The following is a 27,517-nucleotide window of genomic DNA, read 5'->3' on the forward strand; positions in this document are numbered from 1 at the left end:
CAAAAATTGTTTTGAAGTCCGGAAATTAGAGAAATTCTTAAAAAAAAAAACATTAAACCACATCGTTGGCAACTTTCATTGAAATTAACTTTGGAAATAACATATATAAGCTAATTTTTTAGAAATTTGTGCGCATCAAAAAGCGCATGGTATGTAAATCAATCAAAAGAACGCATCCAAGTGGATTAGATTGCTCAAGTACGCATGAGTGATGCGCGTGGTATGTGACTCCAGCTTAAAGTCTACTACTGACTTCATTCGCTTATAAATTAGTGCGAAATCCGACGGACTTTATTATTCTGCAGAACACAAAAAAAATCAAACAACGACACACAACAAGGACAAGAGCTTTGAATCACAGTTGATTGTCTACCATTTCTACGGAATGTTTTCGTAGTTTCTTTGCCGCCATTTTTTTGTAATGTGTCATCTCGTTATCAAGATGTCATTTCAAATATGAAATTGTTCTCAACAGATCCAAATCAAACAACGACACACAACAAAGACAAGAGCTTTGAATCACAGCTGATTGGTTGACATGTCGCTGGAATTTTGCTCATGAAAGTCTACCATTTCTACAGAATGTTTTCGTAGTTTCTTCGCCGCCATTTTTTTACAATGTGTCATCTCGTTATCAAGATGCCATTTCAAAAATGAAATTGTTCTCAACAGATCCAAAGAAACTTGCCCTCGTTTGTGTACGTGTGCAGATAAAATGAAACAAAAAGAAACACAAAAAACTAACCTGCAAAAATTTAAATTTCGCTAAAAATTTACCAAACGGGCCAAGGTGGTTTAAAAAAAGTGGTCTCACACGAACAGCTGTTAATAGCCGGCGAGGTTTGACGGTATTAAGATGTCAGTTTTAATTTGCATTCTGTTGTTATCTTCTTTCTCGCATATTCTCTACTCATGTGCGCAAAAATATACACACACTCACACACATTTTTTTGTGTATGTTGTCAAAACGTCGATCAGCTTGATGGCAAGATGGCGGATTGCACCATATGATTTGTGGTTGTTGTACACATGAGACCACCTTTAATTGTTTCGCCATGCAAACGGGCCATCAATCCATCTTGGACCAAACTCTTTTATCCATATTCATAAAACTGTTTTAACTGTTTATCAATGTAAAGCCCGGGTGGGCGATGTTTGATTAATAAAAAATTAAATGAATGATTACGGATGTTATAATTTAAAGTAAATCCTACCAAATTTGTTAGATAAAGCTTATGGCGAAACCATTACAGATGGTACAGTTAAGAGGTAATGTCATTATCACAACGTCTGACGCTACCAGAGCCATTTGTCTGAAATCCCACGTGATCTGTCAAATACTAATGCATGAAAATCCTAACCTCAAAAAAATCACCCTTTAGTAAGTTAATAAGGGCTTGGTATCCGGGTATTCACACATCCATACTATCTCGTTGTAAATAAAAATTAATAGATATGGCAGAGGTGAGAATATTGTCAGCCGTACTTAATGGATAAAAACAAGCACTTAAACAGTACTATAGTACTGATGGCTTTCCTATCTCGGACTCATCACTGTGTCGGTCTGTCGCTACCAGAGCCATTTATAAATCAAACGAACAGTTATCAACGCCGGCGATTGACTGGAGGATCTTACGAAATAAAATAAATTGTTTGGTGAAAGTAAGTGTTAATAAGGACATGGTTCCCAGGTATTCATACTTGCATACTATCTCGATGTAAAAAATTATGGCAGAGGTGAGAATATTGCATCGGCAGAGACTGGGCGGGTCGCATACCAGATTTAGTTTAAACCAAATTTTTAATATGCTTAATAAAAAAGTGCAAACTTCTATTGTCCATTCGATTTAAGCCAATGTACAGCGCTCTTACTTACAATCCCATTTATGTGCGCACAAAAGGGCGTATTTCGTTCTTGTGCAAGGGAGTCATAAAATTCAAACATTTTAAAGGAATAAAAAAATATTTGATTTGGGCGATTCGTAGTAGAATCATATTTATATAGTTAAATTTAATTATTTAATAAATGCGTTTTTTTCATGTTTCTGCTCTTTGAAAAAATATATGTAATAATAGATACATATAGGAATAGAAGAGGTTTCAAAAGAGAAATGGTAAAAAAGGGTGAATCATGTTGCTGTCATGAGAAAAAAGGAAGCAGCGTTTGAGGAGGGAGATGAACTCAATAATTTTATATTTGTATCAGGAGAGAAAAACAAAAGTGACTGTAAACAGTAAATTGGAAATTTTAAATATTCTAATAGATTTTAATAGGAGAAAATTGCGAAATTGTTGATTCCATCTATTTGTTTCCCCAACAAGCAACACGTCGTATCAATATGAATGAAGCGTTCTGCTAAGGGGGCATACAAAGATTGCCAAAATCATTTGCACTTTCCTTTACCAACATTTTATGCACACTTTTCGCAATTCCATTTTTATTCATCATTTTATTTAATTTTTAATTTGACTAATGAAATAATATATAAATATTTTGTCGGTAGGCACAGCGCAAGGCAGACAATTGGTGAGTACACATAAAAGGAGAGAGCGGAATACATAAAACTTTGAACGATTAAAGGACTATTTTGTGCGAATTAAATAAAAAATGGAGGACCAAGAAATATTGGAGCAAATTTTGGAACACAGACAACAACAGAGCTACGTCATTGATAATATGAATGCTGTTGCCGGTTGTGGAGACGTTGGCAGTGGTAGTGGTGATATATCTGTAGCTAAGTACGACGAACAACTTCAAACAGAAGACCATGACGTTGGCGATGATGACGAATTAAAGTATGTTAAAGAAGTGCAACAGAGCGAAAAACACCAGACTTGTGGCAAAGTCTTCGATGGTGATGGTGAATATAACAGCAATGAGTTGGCAGAAAATGAAGAAGCAAAATACAAACATGTAACTGGTGGTAATGGCAGTGCTGAAGAAATGGGAAATGTAAAAGAAATTTCCGAGTGCTCATTGGATTCACTTCCTATAACGTATTCCAACGGACATGAGATAAACAAAGAAATAGGAGTTGTCAACATCCACTCTAACAATTTGCTTTCGTCGGTATCCTTAGAGCAAAATCAGGGCGATTCCAATGAGCAAAAGGAAACCGTGGACGACGAGGAGGGAATTTCATCATATTCGAATGGAACAAGTTCTCTTAGCGAAAACGCAGCACACAATGCTCTAGGCGACTTCAAATTACTTACAACGGAAAATCAAAATAAGGAGGAAAGCATTTGTTTGGAGGAGGCTAGCCACCCACATACTACGGAGCAAGGTACGGATCAAGCTCTATTTCTACTTAATCCCGACGCAAAGGAATTTGTACCAACATCCCCAACATCTCCAACTTTGCCAAATATTCCAAAATTGCAAAATGATCATTTTGGTGATGATTTATATGAACATCATTCTGCATTGGCTATTCCCCGACGTATAATAAATGAAGACGACTTTGTAGCTCAGAGCCCAAGAAAAGGTATTTGCGGTAGCATGGAGGCAATTGCTGTTCCACCAGAGCAAGAATTTGATGAAGAAGCAGACAAGCGACCTCATGAACTAGCACAAGACAACATTGATCCATTTGATATTGAGGCTGATAGTCATGCGAAATTGGCTGTGATGGCAAGCGAGGAGATTTGTGACAACGCTGCTATTAAACCCAATGAAGCTTCGACTGATGATGAGAAAATTAATGTAATTGATCATGGACCAGAGACATCTGTCGACCTATGTGTAGACATATCAAACATAAAATATGATGATCCAGCTACAACAGACAATGACGTCATGAAACAATCCATATATATTTCCAATGATGATCCCATTGAAGATGTTTTAAACAGTGTTCAGCTAATACCTGAAATTGATAGCATTAACAATTCTTTTATAGAAGACTTGAATTCCAGTGAATCGGCTGGCGATAAGGAGCAGTTGCAAGTGGAGGAAAAGGAACTTGTTTCCAAATCCCCTTCAACTGAAGAAATGAATACACATGCGTTTCCTACTTCATCGAACAATGATTTTTCTATAAATACTTTGCTTTTTGACTCAACTGCAATGCAAGGCTCGATTTATGTGGAATCGGAATCGCAAAAAGAAGATCACAACCAGGAACCAAAAAATATTGAGGACCACTTTTCACAGGTATATATTAAATATTTTTAATCGGGCATGCTTATATTTTAATAACCTTAAGGCCAATGTCGTTCCATTTTTATTTAAGTAATAGTTTTACGTGAACCCGAAGTTTATTACTGAATTTGAAATATAATACACCATCGATATGCGTTCTAAGCTTTTATCGCTTCTATAAAGATTTGAAAATGAATTCGCAGTCGATTGCAATTTACCAGTACCCGCATATTCGTAAGAGCTAGCATTTAAGTTATTTCCTATTATATTACTAAAAAAAGCAAACTGGCTTTCCAGGGTCATTTTTTATTTAATTTGAACGCGCCACCGCCTTTAAAGAAGCAACTCTTGTTTTTAAAATGTACAAAGTTTCTGCTTCGTAGAAGTTTTGTTCATTTAGCAAGTAATACTTTTTTCGGCTGAAGTGGTTTATGTCATTAAATATTAATATACTAAGGGATTTGTTATTTTGGTCAACATCTTGCTGTTGTAGCCATATTTTCATGTATACATATTTCTTATATATGTATATAAAAATCGATTTGTGTAAGTTTCTTTTTCAAATTTACCGTATGGGCTCAAAGGGTTGAACCGATGTTCTTGCAGTTGTCACAGTTGAGAATTATCCACGCTTGTCACTAACTTGGCACACAAAGATGTTGAAAAAAAATTCCAGGCAATATCACAATTTAATCTAATAGGTGTCCCCGTACTAGAGGTAACGTGCCACTTGGCTGATCAATGTTTAAATAATAATTTTCTTGAAAGTGATTTAACATTTTAAAATTATTAAAATTTAGCATTTAATTATATTAGTACAATAGAAAGCTACACATTTGTCTTTTATGAGGTTTAATTAAAAAAAAACGTTTGATTTTATTTACTATTTTCTCATAGATAAAGAAATAAAATCATGACAATCGAAGATCGAAGTTCCCAAAAATTCAATGCAAGAGGAATAGCATAAACGATTTTTTAAATGTGCAATATACAAAAATTAAGAGTCTGATTGTGACAATAGACGTATTTACCAAAACTCTTCATTCGGTTATAGTCAGAGCTGAATTTTGTACTGCTTGCCAATACACTATTTATAGGCCGGTCTTAATCTTTCGATCCCTTCAAAATGTGGTTTTCTTTGCGAATATCTTAGTATTATGGTGATAGTTTTGTTGAAGAGCTTCAGTATTTTGATGAAATTTTTTCTTTTGCGCTCATATTAATTTGCTCTCAAAATATTCATTTGATTCAACAGGTTATTGTTTGTGTCGGTCAATTGGTTTCAAGTGACTTTTATTTCCATAAAATTTTACGCAAACAAATTTAAAAAATTAAGCAACTATAAATGTTAAGTATTTCAAAAAAATAAAATCTTGATCACTTTTTACGACGAGCCATCTACATTCTGCTTAAATGATGCCGCTTATTTCTCCTCTGAACATTATTAAAATCGATCGAAACCCCGTTTTTGATGGAAAGGATGTCCGATAAAAATTGCATCTAACTATTGCCATATGCGGCTATAATTTGCATCACAAGTCCTAAAGTTTTCGTAATTTATTGGAGATAAAATAAGAAAATCAGAAGTACAAGAGATTTCCACGTTATTGCAGTTATCTTTTTTCTTTGTTTGCACACTAGTTTTGACTAGGTAGATGACATAAATAAATAAATGATGTAAAATGACCTAGCGACAACCGTAAGTGTAATATAAAACTTGCTCTATTGATAAAAGTCAGCTGACTAAAATTATTTTAACACATTTCCTTACATAAGGCGGTGTTAGGATCGTTTCATTTATAACCTATCAAAAATAATTGGGGTTTTCATGCTATAAAAAGCCGAAACTAACCGACAAGTCATATAAAAATTAAAAAGGTCAAATAAACCATCAACAGCAATTTTTTCTTTAAAAATTGTTGTTAAAAAATTTTTAAAGTCAATATAAATGCTCTAAATTATAAATGTATATGAAATTTCATCCAAATTGGACAAGGAAATCGATGATCAAGAGTAATGGGTTAAAATTTTGTATCTAAAAATATTTATTGAAAATTGTCTATAGAAAACATTTAAGAATTTTTTTTCGTTTGGAAAGATGTTATTGAAGTTTATCGAAAACTTTCTTTTAGGAAAAATAATTTCGAGGATGCCCGTGCAATATTTTGTCTTTAGACAATATTTCATTAAAGTTCATAAAATAATGGCTTTATAAAATAATGACGAGGGAGGCTGGCAAAAATTTTTCTTTAGAAAATTTTTCAGTGAAATATAGTTTTTAGAAAAAAAAAATCATTAAAATGTAGTCTTTAGAAAAATTTTTATTAAAATTTTGTCCCTAGAAAAAAATGTGATAAAGCTTTGTCTTTAGAAACATTTTTATTAAATAGGAAAAACTGTGATGAAGCTTTGTCTTTCATTAAAATTTGTTTTAGAAAAAATGTCATTAAAATTTTGTACTTAAGAAAAATTATTTTAATGGGTTCCTGGTCTGATTAAAATTATGTTTCTGAAGAATATTATAAATATGAAATTTTACCTGTTTCTCTTTCGAGACGAGCACAATGACGCGTTTCGTCTTTTGTTAGAAGACTTTTCAACCAAATTAGGTGTGATGGCTTCAAGGGCCGTGCTTTGGTACGTTGTATTTGAATTGTATTTATTACGAAAACGCCTTTATGATACAAATACCACATTAACCACGCTCAAAAACCCTTCTATTAGCTGTATTTTTCTCAATGCATGTGTTTTCGTGTAGTGGCATATTTTTTTTTTTTTGAAACAATTACACATTTTTAAAGTTTTTAAGTTTTACTAAAATTTGATGTTTAAAGTTCCCACATTGTACTTATAGAGTAGGTGTAGGGTATTATACAGTCGGCACAGCTCGACTTTTAAATTTCCTAACCGGTTTATTTTTTGCTTTAGTTCTTTGTTTACACTTCTTGTGCTTTTTAAAAATGTAGTGTTGTCTATTTTGGTCCAATCTACTAATATATTGGTTGTTATTTTTGTTGTTGTTGAAGCAGTGTGTTGTACACTGAGGAGAAATGTTGACCAACCAAAACCACCCATGATACGAAATTCCCGGATCTTGTCCAAAGAATGGCAACAGCTGTATGTAAATTTGCCCATGAATATACCATTTAGAAACAACTTTTTATTTGCGGCTTATTAACTATCCCGGCACCGGAAAGCTGTGTGCACCACACAAGTTGAGGACCGGCGAAATACCGTGCGCGTACGCAACCGCAGGTTGCGTATAGTGGAATGCTCCATACGGAGTAGCTGCAACGGCAGTCGCGGACAATCAGCGGTATTGAGCGGAGAGTCTTAGTGAGAGGCCGGGTGGCGCCGGCTTTTGCACAAATGATGAGTGCCTATGACGCTCGATATGACAAGGCGAGTTTTTGGTGTAAATAACCAATGGCCACTCTGTTCCCGCGACGATCGGTCCTTTGGACCGGAACGAGGTTGCTCACCTATAGGAGCTTGAGGAGGATCGCCACCTCCACATGAACAAGTTGTTACAACAACACCAAAATGAAAGACAAGATTAAAATCGAAAAAATCAACTATATAAATCTTTGACAATGTTAGTAAATATGAATTTTTATTTATTTAAAACTAGCTGAACCGGACCCGCGCCGATGAGCCTTCTTTCACTCCCTAATATTTTTTATTTTAGCCCTATTTGATTTTGTTGTATCCACATGTGGTTTCGGGAATAAATCGTACTGGCCTCCATTATCCGGTATACGTAATTTGTCTTATGTTTTAAGCGCTAAGCAAAAAGGCCCTCGTGCCACATAGGTAATGTATAAAGCGTTGAAATAGGAATTCAAGTTATTTAAATTAAGAAAGAAACTTCTTGTGGATATTTCAATTCTAAACTGAGACTCTCCACTCGATACCGCGGATTGTCCGCGACTGAAGCTACTGCGTGTGGACCGTTCCACTACCCGCAACCGGTGGACGCGCCCGGTAGCTCCCTGCTAAGCTTCTCGTTATAACGAAGAACACCACACAGATTGGAGCTCAAAGTTACAGCCTTGTGTGATGCTCATAGTTATCCCGTGCCGGGGGCTTCTTGTTGTTGTAGCAGTATGTTGTTCACTGAGGCGGCAGCCCTTGCCGATGAAGAAATACATCGGGTCAATCTGGTACGTACAACCGGCTGCCTTGGGGTTGCCGGGGGTTTGTATTGGCCTCTAGCTTTACTTCTTTCGGCAATGAATTAAAAAGCTGCAATCCTTTGCAGAATAGTGTCTTCTTTAACGCTGTTGTTGTTGCCCTTGACAGTCTGAAATTTCCATCATTGCGTAAGAAATATGGTTATGCATTACCAACATATTAGGTTTGGTCTCTGCGATAGTCTGGTGCAATTTCGATTTTTATTTTGTGTACTAATTTTAATGTGTTTAGGGCCAGCCTTTGTTTTATTGTTAACCATTTTTAGGTATGCAACATATTATTTATTGGTGTTAACCTGTGAAATAGTTCGTATTGCTTTATTTTGCAGTTGAAATTTTTTGAGGAAATTTGTTTGGGAGTTTGAGGATCTCTCTCAAAAGTAACTGAAGCGCCAGCCCTTGCCGATGAAGAACTTCATACCATATGTTTTATATGTTTACCTACCTATAAAGACGTCGCCTTATTAACACACAAAGTTTAATTTTAAGTTATAATGTAGTCGGCACCGCATATCTTCTGCCTTTCCTAACTTGTTTCTATTACTTTCGCGGTCCTTCACCAGGGGCGATTCAGTGTCAATCTCGGTACATTGACTTGTCTATAGTGGTGATCGGGAACTCTTTACATTGGATGAAGAATTCCAGAATGTATTTAGCCTTTCTAACCTTGTGTTCTTGGTTCAAGGGTTATAACGATTGGTCCGAAACAAAATCTTTTTTATTTAAGCTATGTGCGTGAGCACTATATGGAGTGTTGTTACGTTATCTATTTTTATTCATTTTGTACTTCAAATCCAACAAGACCAATAAAATATAATACAATAACAAAATAAAGCTTGAAAAATTATGCTAAAGCTCAAGGTATAGATTCATACAAATAATTTCAATGAATCCAAAATTTGGCTCCCAAAAAAAAAAAAAAAACAAATAAATAAACAACAACAAATAACAAATAAGTAAAAAACGTTATAGAAGACCAAATCATTGTAAGCAATACGTACTATATCGGCCAACACGACTTGATGCATGTTTATCACTATTCTGAATTCTTTCCATTTCTAATTAATTCAACACAAAGGAAAATGGATTTGTATGTTTGAAAACATAACAACAGTAATAAAAATTTAATGCAAAAAAATACCTTTAAATTCAATTTTAACGCGGGTTTCATTCTTACTTAAACACGCGAGTATATATTCGCAAAAAATATTTCTAAAAGCTTCACTTAATATTAAATACATCGCAAATTTGAGGCATTATTTCGTATGAATTAAAAGCCGAATTTTAAAATAAACAAGGCCCAATAAGCGGTAAAGGGAAACTAATATTTTGCTCCCCGTATGAAGAAACTCCCCATCAGCTAGTATACTTAACAAATTTAAAAAATATAATAAAAAATAAATAGTTACTGAATACATTATATGAAATCAGTTAATTATTTAAAAAAACAGGCCATTAAAATACTTCTTAAAGAAGAAAAAACTATGTTTTAGTGACGGATAATAAACAAAGTGCAATATCATGGCAGCCGGTTGTACGTACCGGATTGACCTGATGGAATCCTTCATCGGCAAGGGCTGCCGCCTCAGTGCACAATAGACTGCTACAACAATAACTACAAATAAAAAAAATAAGTAGCTACTGAATACATTAAACAGGCCATTAATATACTTCTGAAAGAAGAAAAAACTAAATATGTTTTAATAACGGATTACAAAGTGCAATATCATGGCAGCCGGCTGTACGTACCGGATTGACCTGATGGAATCCTTCATCGACTAGGGCTGCCGCCTCGGTGCACAATAGACTGCTACAACAATAACTACAAATAAAAAAAATAAGTAGCTACTGAATACACTAAACAGGCCATTAAAATACTTGTGAAAGAAGAAAAAACTAAATATGTTTTAATAACGGATAACAAAGTGCAATATCATGGCAGTCGGTTGTACGTACCGGATTGACCCGATGGAATCCTTCATCAGCAAGGGCTGCCGCCTCGGTGCACAATACACTGGTACAACAACAACTACAAATAAAAAAGAAATAGCTACTGAATACATTATATGAAATCAGTTAATCCTTAAAAAAAAGAATTCTTTAAAAAGAAGTCCATTAAAATACTGCTGAAAGAAGAAAAAAAATAAATACGTTTTAGTAACAGATAACAAACAAAGTGCCTCACGAAGCAATCATCAAAAACAATAATTGGATTTAAAGTGATAGCAGTATTTTCTGTTGTTGAATTAATGCAGGCAAACTGCTATGAACTTATGAATGCCTAATAAAAGTGAAATCAGGATAACGGTCGAACGAATAAATGTAAATATGCCATATCAATTCAGATTTGGACATAGCTTCCATATAAGGTGGTCCTTCGATTTGACTTCTTAAGCCCCTAGAGGCTCAATGTTTGTGTAGTACGTTTAAGTCTATCAATACCTACACCAAGTTTCTCCCAGCACCGCAAATAGATATAGCCTCTTAAAACCCGATACTCGGATTTGACTTCTTGAGGCCCTAGAAAACCCAATTTTAAATTGGGCTGAAAAATTAAAAACATTTTGATTGTTATGCATCTCTGCAATCTGCGGAGAATATGGATAGCATCGCTGTTGTTTTTTTTTCTACTTTTTATAATTCTTCACCTATGCGCATTCAAGATGGATTGCCAACCAATGGACGCCCAAGATAACTCCCAGCTAAGCTTCTCGTGATAACGTCGAACACCACACAGAGCGATGTCATTTGTTTCTACACTTTTCTAGAAGGAAACACATCGTACTGAACTCTTAGTATTAGCAGTTTTGTGATACTAAGAGTTCAATCCTAAGAGATTTGGCCTTTCAAAAATGCGCTGGTTTGAGCCAATGTGTAACATCTCTCATTATTGCTAAGAACTTAAATACTTCATGTCTTAAAACAAAAGTTTAGAGATAAGGGAATGATGCGACTTTAGGCTTTTTAAATATTCATAGTTAGTAGTACTGTGTTAATGCTTCCGAAACATATGCTGCAGCGGGGACTGAATTGATTATGGATTTGCTTTTGGCTCTAATACTTAAATTTGGTGTTGTCCATTTTTTCTTACATCTTGTTCTGCGGTTGGAGGTAGATACCACAGTACAGACAGTTGATGTCATCGGCCGTCTTTTGTATTTATTTCTAGAAACTTGTGTTTTCTGTTGCTTCCGATGTGTCATGCAAGTAATTCAACACAAATGTGTGTGTGTGTGTGTATATGTGTGAACGTATGTACAAAGCTCCATAATCGTGGGGATGGTAATACCGAAAGAAGACATAACAAAGCGATGACTAACTGCACGCTTTTTAACAAAAATATTTGAAATTGCACTTCAAATTTATTTTTAACCAAAGGTATACCCCATATAATAATGGCCTTATATTTATTTTAATTTTTAACGCAACAACACATTACGAGTAAGATTTAGTGAAGTTTTTACGTATCAAAAAGTTTGCTTTTTGCTGGCTTGTTTTTGCATTGAAATCATAATACCAAAATTAGATGGAAAGAATTTTTATACTATTTTCTTATTTATTGCATACGTGCAAAATATCTTGTTTCAATTTAAAACTCATAGATGATGTTTTACATCTATGTGTCTTATACGTTTTAATTAAGAAATCGCGCAGATTATTGTGAGTAGTGGTTTGTCGTAAGCACCTCATGTACAAAAAATGAAATTGAAATATAGAATGGATAATGACTAATTCGACATGAAGAGAAAACTGACTCATGTCAATGGTTTACTGTGCAATTATATGGATAGCTATGTGTTTTCTAAATATAACCAATAGCAGTGCGAAGCGAACATTAAATACAAAAAGTCATTAACCCCTTACAAAGTAAATTTCATACTCCAAAAGTATATAATAGAATGAATGGGAAAGGCTTTAAGAATTGCAAACGGCATATAGATAGTTTTGCTTTATGTTTTGTGAAAGTTTTAAAAATTTTCGATGGCGTTTGCTTCCCTTATAAAAACTATATAATAATTTTTCCAACTCAAACACTAACGCACATTCAAAAGCGAAGTAAACGAATGCGTTGTATGTATTTTTGCGTTTGTCCCAAGTAACGTTTTAAGTCCGTATAATATTAAAAACTAAGGCAAAGTATAAAACACAGACATCTAAAATATCAGTATAGAAATATCCTGATTAAAAAAGTTGGATACGAAATATGGTTATATAAAATTGGATCCAATTATATCAATTTAGATCTAATTTGATACTATCTGGTACAATTTTATCCCAGATACAATCTGATTCAATTCGATATAATTACACCAAATAAGACATCTCTTATATAAAAATGAAATTGTTGCGCTTAATTTCTTTAACAACCAACTTTTCCCCATAGCACTATTTTCAAGAAGTTCAGGTCTCGGAGATGAGTGCACCGATTTAAGCATGCCTCCTTATGTTACCCCAAAAATATGAATATGGTATAAAATGTTGGTGTCAAATAACTTGGGGGGACGCCCAATTGGTACAATATGGGTATCAAAAGAAAGGTATTTAAGTAGAGTACGAGCTTGGCATTAAAAGTTCACTATAAGTGTCAGAGAGGTCCCCACCCTAAAAACATCACCCAACGGGACACTTTTACCGCTTTGTGCAATATTTGTATCAAATGAAAAGTATTTAAAAATAGAGTACAAATCTGACATCAAAATTTATTCCTACTCATGAAGAACGATCCGGATAGAATAGGACAGCAATAAAAGGCTGTTGTTGAAGCAGTTTGTTGGGTTCCATCTTTCGTCTGCTTGATTCTGTTGAGTGTCCTGATCCAGGAACTCTGCAACTATAATGGGGTGCGTTGCCACAAACGGAATACACATCTTGCACGTCCGCATCAATCCTTGGTCTGTAGGAATTGAGGCGGCTGCATCTGCCGGATCGTAATTGAGCCAGAACTAATCTGGTTTGCCGGGTGAGGTCAATTTCTTCAGGTGCAACTGGATGTATTTGTTCTACAAGGACTAAAAGGTCTTTGGTAGTAGAGTACACGTTGTACCCTCAAATTAAGATAGACACAAGAGGACCTGCGGGTCTTTAAAAATATGGTATACCAAGTGGTAGCTTTAAAATATGATTTTGAATGAACAAAAAAACAATACAAAAAAATAATTAGTGTCGATCTGAACGACACCTGTAGCCCTGAATATCTTGATAGCCACCTTCAAAATGATTGACAATATGGGGCTTAAACAAATTCGTACTCTAGCACGATTCTAATATCATTTCAAAATCCGCCCCTAAACTCCCTTCAAACGGCCTCTATAGCAATAAATAATAGGTATTTCATAGTAGAAAACGAATTTGGTATTCAATTCTGTGGCCAAGCGTTCGGGGGTCGTCTTACCCCATAAACTCCCCCTAAACCAATGACAATTGGGACTAAAATAAGAGAATATTGAGAGTAGGGCAGGATATAAACGCGTGGGTGGCCGCCCCACACTACATACCCCTCAAACTGAACATATTTGTGGATTATGGCAAAAAGGGGCTTAAATCGGACATCTGTTTTATGGCTATACGGCGGATGACTCATCAAATCGATGTTTTAAGTGCTGAAAAGTTCAGTTTGAGCCGATGTGTGAGAACTCGCATTGTCGTGGTAAAAAGTTATCCGTCTTCGACGTTTGGTTTCCTGTTTTCTTGGAAGACAACTGGCAAACAAATGGCTGTTTTCCACTCAGAATTGACTGTTCTGCGTTGTTATAGTAGTACAATTGCGATATGTCCAGTTTTTCCACGATTCATAGACGTACCTCGAAGCACCGCAATCGTATTTTTGGAGCATTTCTTTCGACCAATCGACAAGAGCCTTTTTTTGAGCGATTGGCAAATTGTGTGGGATCCAACGCGATCAATTTTTTTGACGGCCAAATGTTCATGCAATATTGAATCTATGTTGGCTGGTCTCACTAATGCTTATAGTTGTCTCAATCGCACGATAGGTCACATTACGATCTGCAATATCCGTTGGCGCACAGCATCAATGGTTTTTGGAACAACAACTGATTTTGGACGACCTTCACGAAATTCGTCTTGGAGTGAACTAAGACCTCGGTCAATTCACCATTATATCGATAAAGACTGGGCCTTGATGGAGCTTCATCGCCAAAAATTGAATTATGTTCATCGATGCACTGTTGTTGAATTAATCCACGTCGAAAGTTGTAAAAAATAATCGCACGAAAATGGTCACGATTTAATCCCATTTTTTGGACGGATGAATCTTTTAAGTTACTGTAAACAACACAAATAGCGCTCGTATGTCGGAACGTTCTGCCAAATATTCATGCAATATTGAATCTATGTTGGCTGGTCCCACTAATGCCTATAGTTGTCTCAATCTCGTGATAGGTCACATTACGATCTTGCAATATCAGTTGGCGCACAGCATCAATAGTTTTTGGAACAACAACTGATTTTGGACGACCTTTTACTAAATTCGTCTTTGAGTGAACTAAGACCTCGGTCAGTTCACCATACCATCGATAAAGACTGGGCCCTGATGGAGTTTCATCGCCAAAAATTGTATTAAGTTCATTGATGCACTGTTGTTGAATTAATCCACGAAAATGGTCACGATTTAATTCTATTTTTTGAACGAGATGAATCTTTTAAATTACTGCAAACAACACAAATAGCGCTCGTATGTCGAAACGTTCTGAGTATGTATAACTTAAAAAATGTCAAGCTTTACGATAGAGTTATCAGTTGGCAGATTGCAACACAAGGGTTGTCCAATTACAATGTATAAAAGGCAATCTTTGTACCGACTCTACTTCCAAAAACCACCAATGTAGTTTTTGGGAGTAGAGCATGAATCTGATATCCAATTTCAGTGCAAAGGTTTGGCTACTCCAATCCACCACCAAAACCAAGAGGATAAAGTATATTTAACATCCTAACTTTAATGGACATGACGGCTGAAAATTTCTGATATTTTAATCCAATTTGATATTTCACGACCAATAGCATTTTTGTGTTGAAATTCCGGTGGCATTACAACACTGTGCTCAAATACAAATACCCGGCAAGGAATAGTTGTGAGTATTACACAAACTGAAACATTGAGGTTCGATCTGTGTGGTGTTCATTGCTGTCACGAGAAGACTGGCTGCGAGCTACCGTCCACAGGTTGCGGATAGTGGAATGCTCCATCCGGAGTAGCTGTAACTGCAGTCGCGGACAATCAACGGTATCGAGCGGAGAGTCTCAGTGAGAGGTCGGGTGGCACCGGCTCTTGCACAAATACTGAGTGCTTACGATGCTCGATATGACAAGGCGAGTTATTGGCGTCTTTAAATAACCAATGGCCACACTGTTTCCGCGACGATCAGTTCTTTGGACCTACAGTAGCTTAACGAGGATCGCCACCTCCACATGAAAATGTGGTTACAACAACAACTAAGCAATAAGCCCGGCACGGGGTAAGTGTGAGCACCACACAATTTGTGTGGTGTTCAACAACAACAACTAACCAATAAGCAGAACGATTATAATCAACAATAGGTGATTAATATCCGTGCGACTTAAGGCATTTCGCAGCCTCACAATCTTGCCGAATTCGTCAACTTTGCGTGTTTCCGACGCGATTCGCTCTGCTGTTGAGGGTAATTGCTGCATTTGTCTTATGACAAAATCGCCATATTCTTCTCAGATCTTGTCAATTTTACTCGTATCAATTTCTCTTGAACAGAAATTAGCATTGGTATTAGACCCATGGATCGATTCTGGATTGGAAACCAACTTTAGTTGAGTTGCATCGGGCGATTTTTTTCAGAAATTTTCATTTGTGTTTTGAATTGCATGTTTTTTCAATTTACTTAATATTTGAACGTTCAAAACACTGATATTTAATGGAGCTGAGAAAATTTCCAATTTTGTACTAATTTTTCATGGTTTTGTCTCCTGCTAACACAAAGATCCATAATCGACATCTTATTAGTATCCCCATAGTTAAAATCAAAATTCGACAAATAATTCGCAACATTTGCCATTCACACATACACAACGTTTAAAGGCTCTGAATCAATGGCTTATGATCCGTTATCAATGTGAAATATCTTGCATAAAAATAAAGAAAAAAATTTTGTCCCGCCCATATAATAGCCAGAGAGAACCTCCTTATCATTTTGTGGGCATTTCAGTTCAGTGGCCGACAATGTCCGGCTAGCTTAGCTATCGGCTTCTCTTTACCATCTTCCAATACACTGCACCGAGAACTGCCTTACTTCCATCTCTTGCAAGAAATGGAGGCAACAGAGGGTCATATGTTAGCAACAGATGATCTGAAATCAAAGCATACTTCAAATCCCTATATACCGTATCAGCAGTTCAATGAAATGGATTCGTAGAGAGCACCTCTCTCAATGCTCTAGCTTTCGATGGCGAATTGGGAATAAAGGAGCCATAGTAAGTAGTCAGAGAGAACCTCCTTATCATTTTGTGGGCATTTCAGTTCAGTGGCCGACAATGTCCGGCTAGCTTAGCTATCGGTTTCTCTTTACCATCTTCCAATACACTGCACCGAGAACTGCCTTGCTTCCATCTCTTGCAAGAAATGGAGGCAACAGAGGGTCATATGTTAGCAACAGATGATCTGAAATCAAAGCATACTTCAAATCCCTAATTACCGTATCAGCAGTTCAATGAAATGGATTCGTAGAGAGCACCTCTCTCAATGCTCTAGCTTTCGATGGCGAATTGGGAAAAAAGGAGCCATAGTAAGTAGTCTTTCCAAGAAAAAGTTGAAACTCATCGCGCGTTTCAGGTTTCGGTGCATCCTAATAGCTTGAATATGCAAATTCGACTTGCATATACCTTCCCCGTCAATTCGATTTCCTAAACATTTTACTGAAGATACTGCAAATATACACTAAGACGGATTAAGACTAAGTCCCTTCTTTCTCAAGAAGGGTGCATCCTTAATAGCTTGAATATGCAATCAATTCGATTTCCTAAAAATTTTACTGAAGATACTGCAAATATACACTAAGATGGATTAAGACTAAGTCCCTTCTTTCGCAAATGTTTCGACGTCATTTTGAGCGCAATCAAACGTATACAACCCTCAAAGGGCGAATTAATCCAAGTTCGTCCACAATTTGTAAGTGCGAATAAGCATCAATAATGTTAATGTTGTAGCAGTTCTTGCCGGCTGCCATGTCCAATAGATGAACATCTTGACTCCTTTTCTCTTGTTGAAAAACAATTTCGGTTTCGAATTGGATGTTCACCTATAATAATTCTAGGATTGACAGTTGGTTTGTAGTTGCCTGTGATTCTAATCTTGCGATTTTTTTACCACTACATGTGTTGTTGAACCCCATTCGGAAAATTATGACACTTATTGTCAGCAAAAGTGTGCGAGCCGTTTACGACACGCTTGTTGAATCCTATTTAAAGCGTTTGTTTTTACTCAACAATAAACGGCGTGCCAGAGATGGTCCGTAAGACGATTTTTTAGGTTTCCGACTGTCAAAAAGTTGTAAAAGTCGAAAACGTCGTATACTTGTATAAAACGTAGAAAAAGTCGCAAACGTCATAAACCTTAATAACTCAGTGTAAAAGTTTGATTTTTAACAAATATTATTGTCACTTATTTGTTGTATATAGAAGAGTTTATATGTAAAAAAATTTCGCAATAAAAGAAATATTAAGTTTTTTTTTTTAATTTTTGCATTTACATTTTTCACATAATAAATTGGAAATATACGCAAATTTCAAGTCAATTTATAAAGTAACGTTTAAGGATTTTTTTGTGAAGCAAAAAATCAATAAATTATTAGTTTTCATCAATTATATTTAGAAATTGCAATTATTTTGTATCCTTTTGCAAAATTATTTGCTTCTCCCGTTTTAATTTGCTTTTTGAAAGCTGTTGTAAACGACATATGTTAAAAATGCATGACATCTGAGGAAGTGTCAAGTGAAATGGTACATGGAGTGTTAATACTTATGCCAAAATTTTTAGTTAATCAGATCAAAAATTCGACATATTTTCGTTCGAATTTTTTTTTCTGTCAGAAACCTAGTTTTTTGGCTAGGTTTACGACGTTTTCGACGTATGTAATATACGTCGGAAACGTATGTCATATACGTCACTGTTTCTGACATGCCATCTCAGCGGCGTGCGAAGCCTCTAGCCTTATAGCAAAATCATAAGCTCCATTAAAAGTGGTAGGCTTTTTTATTCCTTCAAAATTTTGTCTAATAATTCACAATAATCACAATTTGTGTAATAATTCACAATAATCACAATGCGCTGCCGATTGCCGAAGACGTACTGTATAGGCCGATATAATTTCATTCTTCGATTATACTGCGACACTTAATTCTTCCTGCGCATTTATTCTTTTTACCATCAAAATACAATATCACTAGGCGACCTAGGACTGACCAGGATTCTAAGAGTATCATTAAGTTCATTAATATAAAATGCTTTTATTCGCTCGTTGGTACACGTCTCAATTTGAATGTCCTTTCCACATCGTTCGAAATTATCTCTCACCAATGTTATATCTGTTCTCTTATAAGGCGAAATGGATACAGCTGGATTTCCTGTTCTTGACCCATCGCCGGCGAGGCGACTACTTGTGCCCATGCGGCACCAACAGACTGATGTTGTCGTTGTTGACTCTCCGCTCGATACCGCTGATTATTCGCGACTGCCGTTGCAGCTACTCCATATGAAGCATACCACAATCCGCAACCTGTGGACTCGCCCGGTAGTTCGCAGCTAAGCTTCTCGTGACAGCCGTGAACAACACACAGATTGGACCTCAATGGTCCAGCCCAGAGACCATTGAGGTCCAATCTGTGTGTATTGTGTAATATTGTCCTTATTAACTCTATGTTTTAAATCTTCTTAATAAGTAAGATTTGTTTAGTTAAAATTAAACTACTAAAAGCCAAATAAAAACTTCACCCCAGAGAGGTGTCGAACGGCGGGAGGTTCCTTATCATTGAGCTTAAAACTTGAATCGGACAGCACTCATTGATATGTAAGAAGTTTGCCCCTGTTCCTTAGTGGAATGTTCATGACGAAATTTGCATTTGCAGGAATACAAATATGTTACTCTTTTTTCTGTTTACTCACCCGCACTTGATTTCGTTGAAAAAATAACAATACAAACTTCAAAAGAATATTTGTAAAGGGTGATTTTTTTGAGGTTAGGATTTTCATGCATTAGTATTTGACAGATCACGTGGGATTTCAGACATGGTGTCAAAGAGAAAGATGCTCAGTATGCTTTGACATTTCATCATGAATAGACTTACTAACGAGCAACGCTTGCAAATCATTGAATTTTATTACCAAAATCAGTGTTCGGTTCGAAATGTGTTCATTCACCGTAACGTTGCGTCCAACAGCATCTTTGAAAAAATACGGTCCAATGATTCCACCAGCGTACAAACCACACCAAACAGTGCATTTTTCGGGATGCATGGGCAGTTCTTGGACGGCTTCTGGTTGCTCTTCACTCCAAATGCGGCAATTTTGCTTATTTACGTAGCCATTCAACCAGAAATGAGCCTCATCGCTGAACAAAATTTGTCAAAATTTGAACACATTTCGAACCGAACACTGATTTTGGTAATAAAATTCAATGATTTGCAAGCGTTGCTCGTTAGTAAGTCTATTCATGATGAAATGTCAAAGCATACTGAGCATCTTTCTCTTTGACACCATGTCTGAAATCCCACGTGATCTGTCAAATACTAATGCATGAAAATCCTAACCTCAAAAAAATCACCCTTTACTTACTGAATGTTGAAAAACGGACAAACCGTTGCGTACAGATAAAACTATGAACCACTTGGATGGCCACCAGCGTACAAACCACACCAAACAGTGCATTTTTCGGGATGCATGGGCAGTTCTTGGACGGCTTCTGGTTGCTCTTCACTCCAAATGCGGCAATTTTGCTTATTTACGTAGCCATTCAACCAGAAATGAGCCTCATCGCTGAACAAAATTTGTCAAAATTTGAACACATTTCGAACCGAACACTGATTTTGGTAATAAAATTCAATGATTTGCAAGCGTTGCTCGTTAGTAAGTCTATTCATGATGAAATGTCAAAGCATACTGAGCAACTTTCTCTTTGACACCATGTCTGAAATCCCACGTGATCTGTCAAATACTAATGCATGAAAATCCTAACCTCAAAAAAATCACCCTTTACTTACTGAATGTTGAAAAACGGACAAACCGTTGCGTACAGATAAAACTATGAACCACTTGGATGGCGCAAAAATGTTTTTGCACGTATTTGTATTAAGGGTTCACTTGATATAGAAAAATTTGTTATAAAAGTTATTATTCGAAAAATTTAAAATTTGTTATCAATTTTCGTTTTTCTTTTACAGATAAAGGAAATTGCACCAACACACATTACAACTGTCGCGGACATAGAATCACTCAAAGATAATTCTATTGCCGTTGATGATAAGTGCGATGTTATTAATAATCCAGAACATTTTGCTAACATTAATTATGAGCCTAAGCAGGAGCATGTGGAGAATGTAAAATGTGAAGGCAACGAATTGGAAATTGGGGATTTTCTATCCGAACCGATTGATGAAAATATACCTGCATTATCTGACACGCTTTTAAACGCCGAACTAGGAGAAAATGCCGTTGATAAATGCGTAGAAAATCCTGTACGCGGTACAGAAGTAGTAAATGAAACAATAACAGATGTTAAAGTTTCATGTGAAATACATATATCAGAAGAAATGGCGGACGAATTGCTTAAAGTGTCAGATGGAAACCCGGAACATAATGACGTAAATATTCAAACTATTAACTTTACTAATGATGAGAGTAAACCTGAAGCTATAGACGATGCCTCATCAACTGTTGCATCGGTTGAATCGTCTGAAAGAGCTGAAGATACTAACAATGAAAATGCGGAAATAGCTGAAAACGTTCTTGTAGGAGGCAATGAAGCTAATCATTTAGTCGATATTGGTAAGGAAAATAATATCAAAGTCTCCATGTTAGAAAATTTGGAAAAAGTTGAAGAAACAAACAACCTTAATATGATAGAGCAAAAGGATGAATTGGAAATTCCAGAAAATAATTCTTCTTTGGAAATTAACACAGATAATTTGGAAAAGGTTGAAAGCACGAAAACACTCGTTATTGAAGAGCCAAAGCATGAATTGGAAATTACCGAAAATAAAACATCTTTAAAAAACAACATAGATATTGTTACAGAAACCGCAACGGAAATGATATGTGGATCTGAGTCTAGTCTGAATAATAAGGGGGGCACCAATTTGAAAACAAAACAAAGTGACGGTGTTAAGAAGACTGGCACGAAGAATGCACAAACCAGTGCACCGAAATCTAAGTTGACAACTTCGTCGGCTTCGGTTAGAAAACTTGTTGCAGCGGAATCGATACAAAAACAAATTTCTATTGCTTCCAAACCGAAATTATCCACTGCACCAGGGAATAAAACTGATACCAGTGAAAAGAAGTTAGACAAGCCAACAACTGCAAGTGCAAGTACTGCACGTAAACCGATTGGCAATACATCATCAACAAATAAGACCGCATCGAAACTTTTGGCTAGCACAGCAAATCGCACAACAGCATCTGTTACAAAAACAATAGCACCAAAACCAACAGCGAATGGACGCACAATTTCATCGGCAACCACTACTACTCGTAAACCGATCCCGGCACCAATCAATGGCGCTACTAAACCTCGACCAGCATCATCAACACAATCGACTGCAACAAAACCAACACTTGGCACATCTTTGAGTGCAAATAGTACTATTAGAAGCAAAATAACTTCGCCACGTGAACCATTCTCATCTCAAACTCGGCCCTCAGTAAAAAGTCCAATAAAAACAACATCGAACAGCGTATCAAAGCCTGCACCATCCACAGTTGGAAATCGCTCAAAAACGACAAGCTCTGCAAATACCACCATATCGGCAAAGCAATTTATTGCACGTCCTGCTCCTAAGTTTACAAGCATCAGTACATCTGCAACAAATAGGCGTCTAACTGTTGGCACCACTACAACAACCGCGCAAGCGACATCGAAATCCACATCTAATACCCTATCTCAACGGAAATCTTCGCCAATTAAGCCACCTTTGAGTAAAACTGCAACTAAAACTACGAATACTAGTAGCGGTGCTAAAAGCGCAAAACCTTTAACGTCTACAAATTCTACAGAAAGCAAGTCGAACGGAGACACATCGACTTCCGTTTTATCAGCAGAAGGAGAACAATCAAATACTAAAAACACTGTTTCTAATATAGATGATGTCTCCATTCTAGCGACAGATTACAGTTCCAGTATGCAAATGGATTTGGCCAGCGTTTAGAAAACTTAAAAAGTTATTTGTGGCACGGATTTTATTCACTAACTGCTATTATAATATAAAAAAGCATTTCTCAAGTGAAAAACAAAAAAGAAATAATTATAACAGTGTATTCTGCAGTTTATCTCCGTTGATTTAAACCGGCTCTAGCACCTCTATAAATATATCTTTATGTTTCCCACTTTCACGCATCATTTCCTATTTAAACCCAGATTCAAACACCTTTGTTTTCTTATATTAAAAAGGTATTTCATATCGTAAAACTCTTCATAATTATCAATTGTTTCACCTCATAAACGCGTGTTATGATTGAGTTCAGATCTCCATAATTCTTTACGAAAAATGATTAAATTAGAAAGCGATCCGACATAGATATTGTCATAATTTTATAACAATTCGACACAGAAAATTAAACGAAATCAACGCAAAATTATTTTTTTAACATGGAAGACAAATACTACACTAAACCAAAAATTTATAAAAACTAATTCATGCATGTGTCGCTTTTACCTAACAAGCTCAAGACGACTATTCGTGCACATTTTTAATCGGAAGTTGTCTACCATATACCACAGTAGTTTTTGTATCAACGATTTTTATAAATGCAAAAGAAAGAAAAAACATTAGCATGCATTTTTTGCTCCCATCATACTTAATGTTTTATAAGTATATCAATATTATATATATGCTACTAATAATATCGTAAACAAACTGAACAATTATACGGAAAACATGAAAAAGAAATAATTTTGAAAAAAACGTTAACGGCGCAAATAGATACCACATTCATTATGTATTTTAATTTTTTTATTTCATTTTATAATTGACCTCCGTTTGGCTTGTCTTTATTTATTAAAAAAAAAAAAATAGTATTGTATTTTGTGGTTACACCAATTTAAATGTTCTTTTGTTTGTTCCTTTTATGTTGAAGCTTGAAATCCTAAATGATTGATATCTTATTTCCCAGTGTATTATTGTATTAAGTTTTTTAAATGTTTTTTTTTTTTTTTTTTTTGAATTATTTATATACAAGCCTTTGTTTCTTATCTTTTCTAAATTTGAAACATTGTTTGATTGCCTTTTTACCGAAGCCTTTTTGATTATATTTCGCTAAATTCCAACTTAATTAGTGCCCTATCCTTTATTTGCCTTAAAAGAGATTCTTAACTATTGAAATAAATTAATAAACGTATACATTTTTATTCGCATTGTCAACTAACTGTTTTACTCATTCCTACTATTGGAACATACTGTCACACACTACATCTATCTGAATTTGGCAAAATGAGACTGAAAATTCGTTTTTTATACCCTATCTATACAAATCATTTATTCCAAGTTATGAACTATATCCGAAAAGAGTTCTTCCCGAAAAAGTTTATTTAGAAATATTGGAACTAGCGACCCAAACTAAAACACGAATATATTGCTGAATATCTCTCTTGAAATTTACTAAATACTAAATTAAAAAATAAACTAATTAATGTTAATTTAATCAGACTTTTATTTATCTGGGCAAGAAAATCCAAACTTCATTTAGCGATGGTTACCCTTGGCTGGCTGGTTATTTTTTCAGCCATATAAAATTCTACAACTACAGGCTCTGTGGCAATACATCCGAACTCCACTAAGCCAGTTCTTCAATCGGGCACTACTAATTGCTATAAGTTAAAAGTACCGTTGATATTGATACATGCAACAATTGCGACAATTCTTGTTTTTAAAATCTAAATCTGAATAGACAGCCAAAAACAACTGCAAAGCGACCATCCAACCCAAGAATGGAAAACATTTTACGCCACATATTTTTTGCTTAGATTTGATTCAGGTACTGTTGTTAAGGTGTGTTGAAGGTTTAACTCTCAATTTAACCTCTTTTAAAAAACTTCTTGTTATAACGCGATTAAAGTGTCAATAGCCCTTATTTGAATCTTCGACAACGACTGCCAGAAGTTCGCGGTTTTATTTCGTCGGTATTATAAACAAAATCAATGTGAAAAAATCAAACACTCTGATTTTGATTTGGGTTTTTGTTTACGCAATAGTATTGAAATCCAATCCATAACGTATATGTGCCTACTTGATCGAAACCGGTTTGCAGAAACCTATTATCCGGGTTTTTCCTTTATCCGACTGTCGGCTTTAAAAAAAATCATATTTTCGGTGGACCGGTGAAAGCTTTTTTTCATGAAAAACTGTTTTCGGATTTAATTGCAAACTAAAAAGTATAATATTTTGCCCAGTTTGTTTTAAATCGATTTACTGCAAAATAAAAACATTGCACTCAGCAGTTCGCATGACCTTCCCTATCAGTGCATCCTGCACTTGTATCAAAATAATGTAATCTAACAACCAAAAGCAAAACACATTCTTTCATAATCGTTATTTGGTGTGTTTTAGTTTAGTACTGGATAGGAAAGACAAAAATAAAACGTAAAAATGTTTCAAGTGCAAGTCTGTTTATTTGCCATGAGATTGTAACGCCATTTGCTAACCTGTCAAAACAATACAAGGAGAAAGCGCAATTGTTTGCAAAATATATGCTTAAAATTTGCAAAACATGTGTGGGCATAGCAGTTAAATAACATTTATTAAGATTTGTGCACGCAATTGTATAAAAAATTGATTTTAATCTTATTTTATTATTTACAGTGGAGGTATTTCCACACTAATCTGTGAAAAACATATCATGGCAATCCTGACGACATGTTCTATATAAGCAACACTGATAATTTATCCAGAACTTATTCTTCCATGGATAGATGTCATTTCCATACAAATTTCATTGTATTTTAAATAAATTTAAAATAAAAAACAGCTCTTGTTTGGTACAGATTTATTGCAATAGCTTGTAACATGACAATAGCCTGTAACAGTGTACCGTAAACAGCCGATTAAAATATTTTCTCGCGAAGTGCACTACCTGTCAACGTTGCAGTGTGTGGAACACTAAGGCGGCAGCCCTTGCCGATGAAGGAATTCATCGGGTCAATCCGGTACATACAACCGGCTGCCATGGGATTGACCTGTCAGCGTGTTTTGGTTATGTGTGTGTATTATAGTTAGGAAACATAAAACACACAATCAACGAAAATTGTGCTAACTAGTAACATAGACAAAATCAGAGTTGCACTTATCACAGATTTTGACAGATAGTGCACTCAATATTTTGTTATTGGGCAACTTCCACTACCTGTAAATAAATATATATCTTGGCTTGCAAAGGCAACATGTTCTTGTCTTATGACATATCACTTTTTATGTATCATCCGTATTTCATTCTGTGTCTCAAAATTGCCAATTTAAGGTTGGTAATATATTCGATTTTTGTGGTGAAACTCTATATATAAAAAAATGAGCGGAAGATAGTAATGAAAAATTTACATATAAAAATGAATATGGCACCAACCAATTTTTCAGTTATTTACATGCATGTGTACACACCAGGATGTAGTTATAAGGTGAGGTCATGCGAACAGCTGAGTACAACATTTTTATTTTTGTTGTAAATCTAAATGTCAAAGGTTTGGTAAAACAGCTGTAATTTTTTCTAAAATCTTGAGGGGATAACGGAAAAATTTGCCAAAATGTGTTCGTTTCGTCATAACTTGTTTTTTCATCTAGGGAAAATTTACATTTCGGGATGCCCATTGAGAGCACAACCACAGTCGCTGTGTAACAAGTCATTTTCTTTCGCAAAATAAGCGCGATCGTCAAATTTCTAATTGTAACTGAGTGTCTGTTAGTGTTAGTAATGTTGCTCACAAGTATTTACTATGGTTGGAAAAAATAAAGTGTTTGCTTATTATTTCGTACAGATTAATTGAATTGCATGTTGTGAAAGAAATATTTATTTTTCTTTGAGTATATTTACTTATTCAAAAAAATACTTTCTTATTTATGCATCCACAAATACTTATTTTTTTTTCCACCCCGAGTATGTACATGTAAGCAAGATCACACTAACAAACACTTAGTTACAATTAGAAGTTTGGCGATCGCGTTCATATTACGTAAGAAAACCATTTTCTGTGCAGCGATTGAGGTTGTGGTCTTTTTGGGCGTCGTGAAATGTAAATTTTCCCTAGATGAAAAAACAAGTTATAGTGAAATTAACACTTTCCATTTATATTTTCCGCTTATTTTTTTATATGGAGCTTCACCGCGAAAACTGAATATAGTACAAACCTTAAAGCCTAGTACTGACTTCATTCACAGCGAAAATGACTATTAAATTATTGTGAAATCCGACAGACACTTTTCTTTGTCAGAACACAAACAGAAGTCTAACAACAACATACACCAAAGACAACAGTATTGAAGCAGAGTTGTTTCGGCCCATTTCGTGAGATTTTAATTACATTTGCAATTAAATTGTACGAAATTTATTCTAATGCAGCGACATGTCGCTAAAATTTTGCTCATAGAACTCAGTAACACTTGTGCGGAATTTGTTCGCATTATCTTCATCACAATTTTTTTATGGTGCGTTTTGACAGTTGTTCGTGTGCAAAGTCTAAGTCAGTACTAGGCACAGAAATGTGCCTTCATCAATTGAAAGATATTGAAAAACACGTTGTGCCAAAAATAAAGCTATAAAAAAAGGTGAAGAAAAATATGGAAATTAAATAAAAGAAAAAAAATCGATGTAGCGTTTTTGATAAAATTTGTAATCAACATGTTCACAGGTTAATTACAATCTTGATGTGCCATGTAAAACCCCCGTTAAACATCTTTGATTCCCCATTATGTGCCAAAATTCAAAAATTGATTACCCAATACT

At 35.3% G+C, this 27,517-nt stretch overlaps 2 protein-coding genes across 11 annotated transcripts; one reads left to right on the plus strand and one right to left on the minus strand.

Moving 5' to 3' along the window:
• The first annotated feature begins 1,553 nt into the window (after positions 1 to 1,553).
• LOC106087329 (205 kDa microtubule-associated protein) lies at positions 1,554 to 24,224 on the plus strand. 2 transcript variants are annotated; one of them, XM_013252338.2, is made up of 3 exons: positions 1,554 to 1,662; positions 2,505 to 4,156; positions 20,755 to 24,224. In XM_013252338.2, exons 2-3 carry the CDS (start codon positions 2,609 to 2,611, stop codon positions 22,735 to 22,737), a joined length of 3,531 nt encoding a protein of 1,176 aa, XP_013107792.2. In that variant the 5' UTR covers positions 1,554 to 1,662; positions 2,505 to 2,608; the 3' UTR covers positions 22,738 to 24,224. The 2 variants fall into 2 exon arrangements, with proteins under 2 accessions (XP_013107792.2, XP_013107793.2); XM_013252339.2 differs by lacking the exon at positions 1,554 to 1,662 and adding an exon at positions 1,720 to 1,737.
• Positions 7,189 to 24,940, minus strand: LOC106087330 (uncharacterized). 9 transcript variants are annotated; one of them, XR_009396882.1, is made up of 4 exons: positions 24,815 to 24,940; positions 10,294 to 10,366; positions 10,087 to 10,159; positions 7,189 to 9,952 (listed from the first exon to the last, which is right to left on the minus strand). XR_009396882.1 is itself a non-coding variant. In XM_059361821.1 (4 exons), the coding sequence occupies exons 1-4, from the start codon at positions 11,538 to 11,540 to the stop codon at positions 9,777 to 9,779; spliced, it is 492 nt and encodes a 163-aa protein (XP_059217804.1). In that variant the 5' UTR covers positions 11,541 to 11,872; the 3' UTR covers positions 7,189 to 9,776. The 9 variants fall into 9 exon arrangements, 1 of the variants encoding a protein (XP_059217804.1); XR_009396884.1 differs by having other exon boundaries at positions 7,189 to 9,975; XR_009396883.1 differs by having other exon boundaries at positions 7,189 to 10,026.
• Between the last annotated feature and the right edge of the window lie 2,577 nt (positions 24,941 to 27,517).

This window comes from Stomoxys calcitrans, chromosome 2, assembly GCF_963082655.1.
Source record: "Stomoxys calcitrans chromosome 2, idStoCalc2.1, whole genome shotgun sequence".
Classification (NCBI taxonomy): domain Eukaryota; kingdom Metazoa; phylum Arthropoda; class Insecta; order Diptera; family Muscidae; genus Stomoxys; species Stomoxys calcitrans.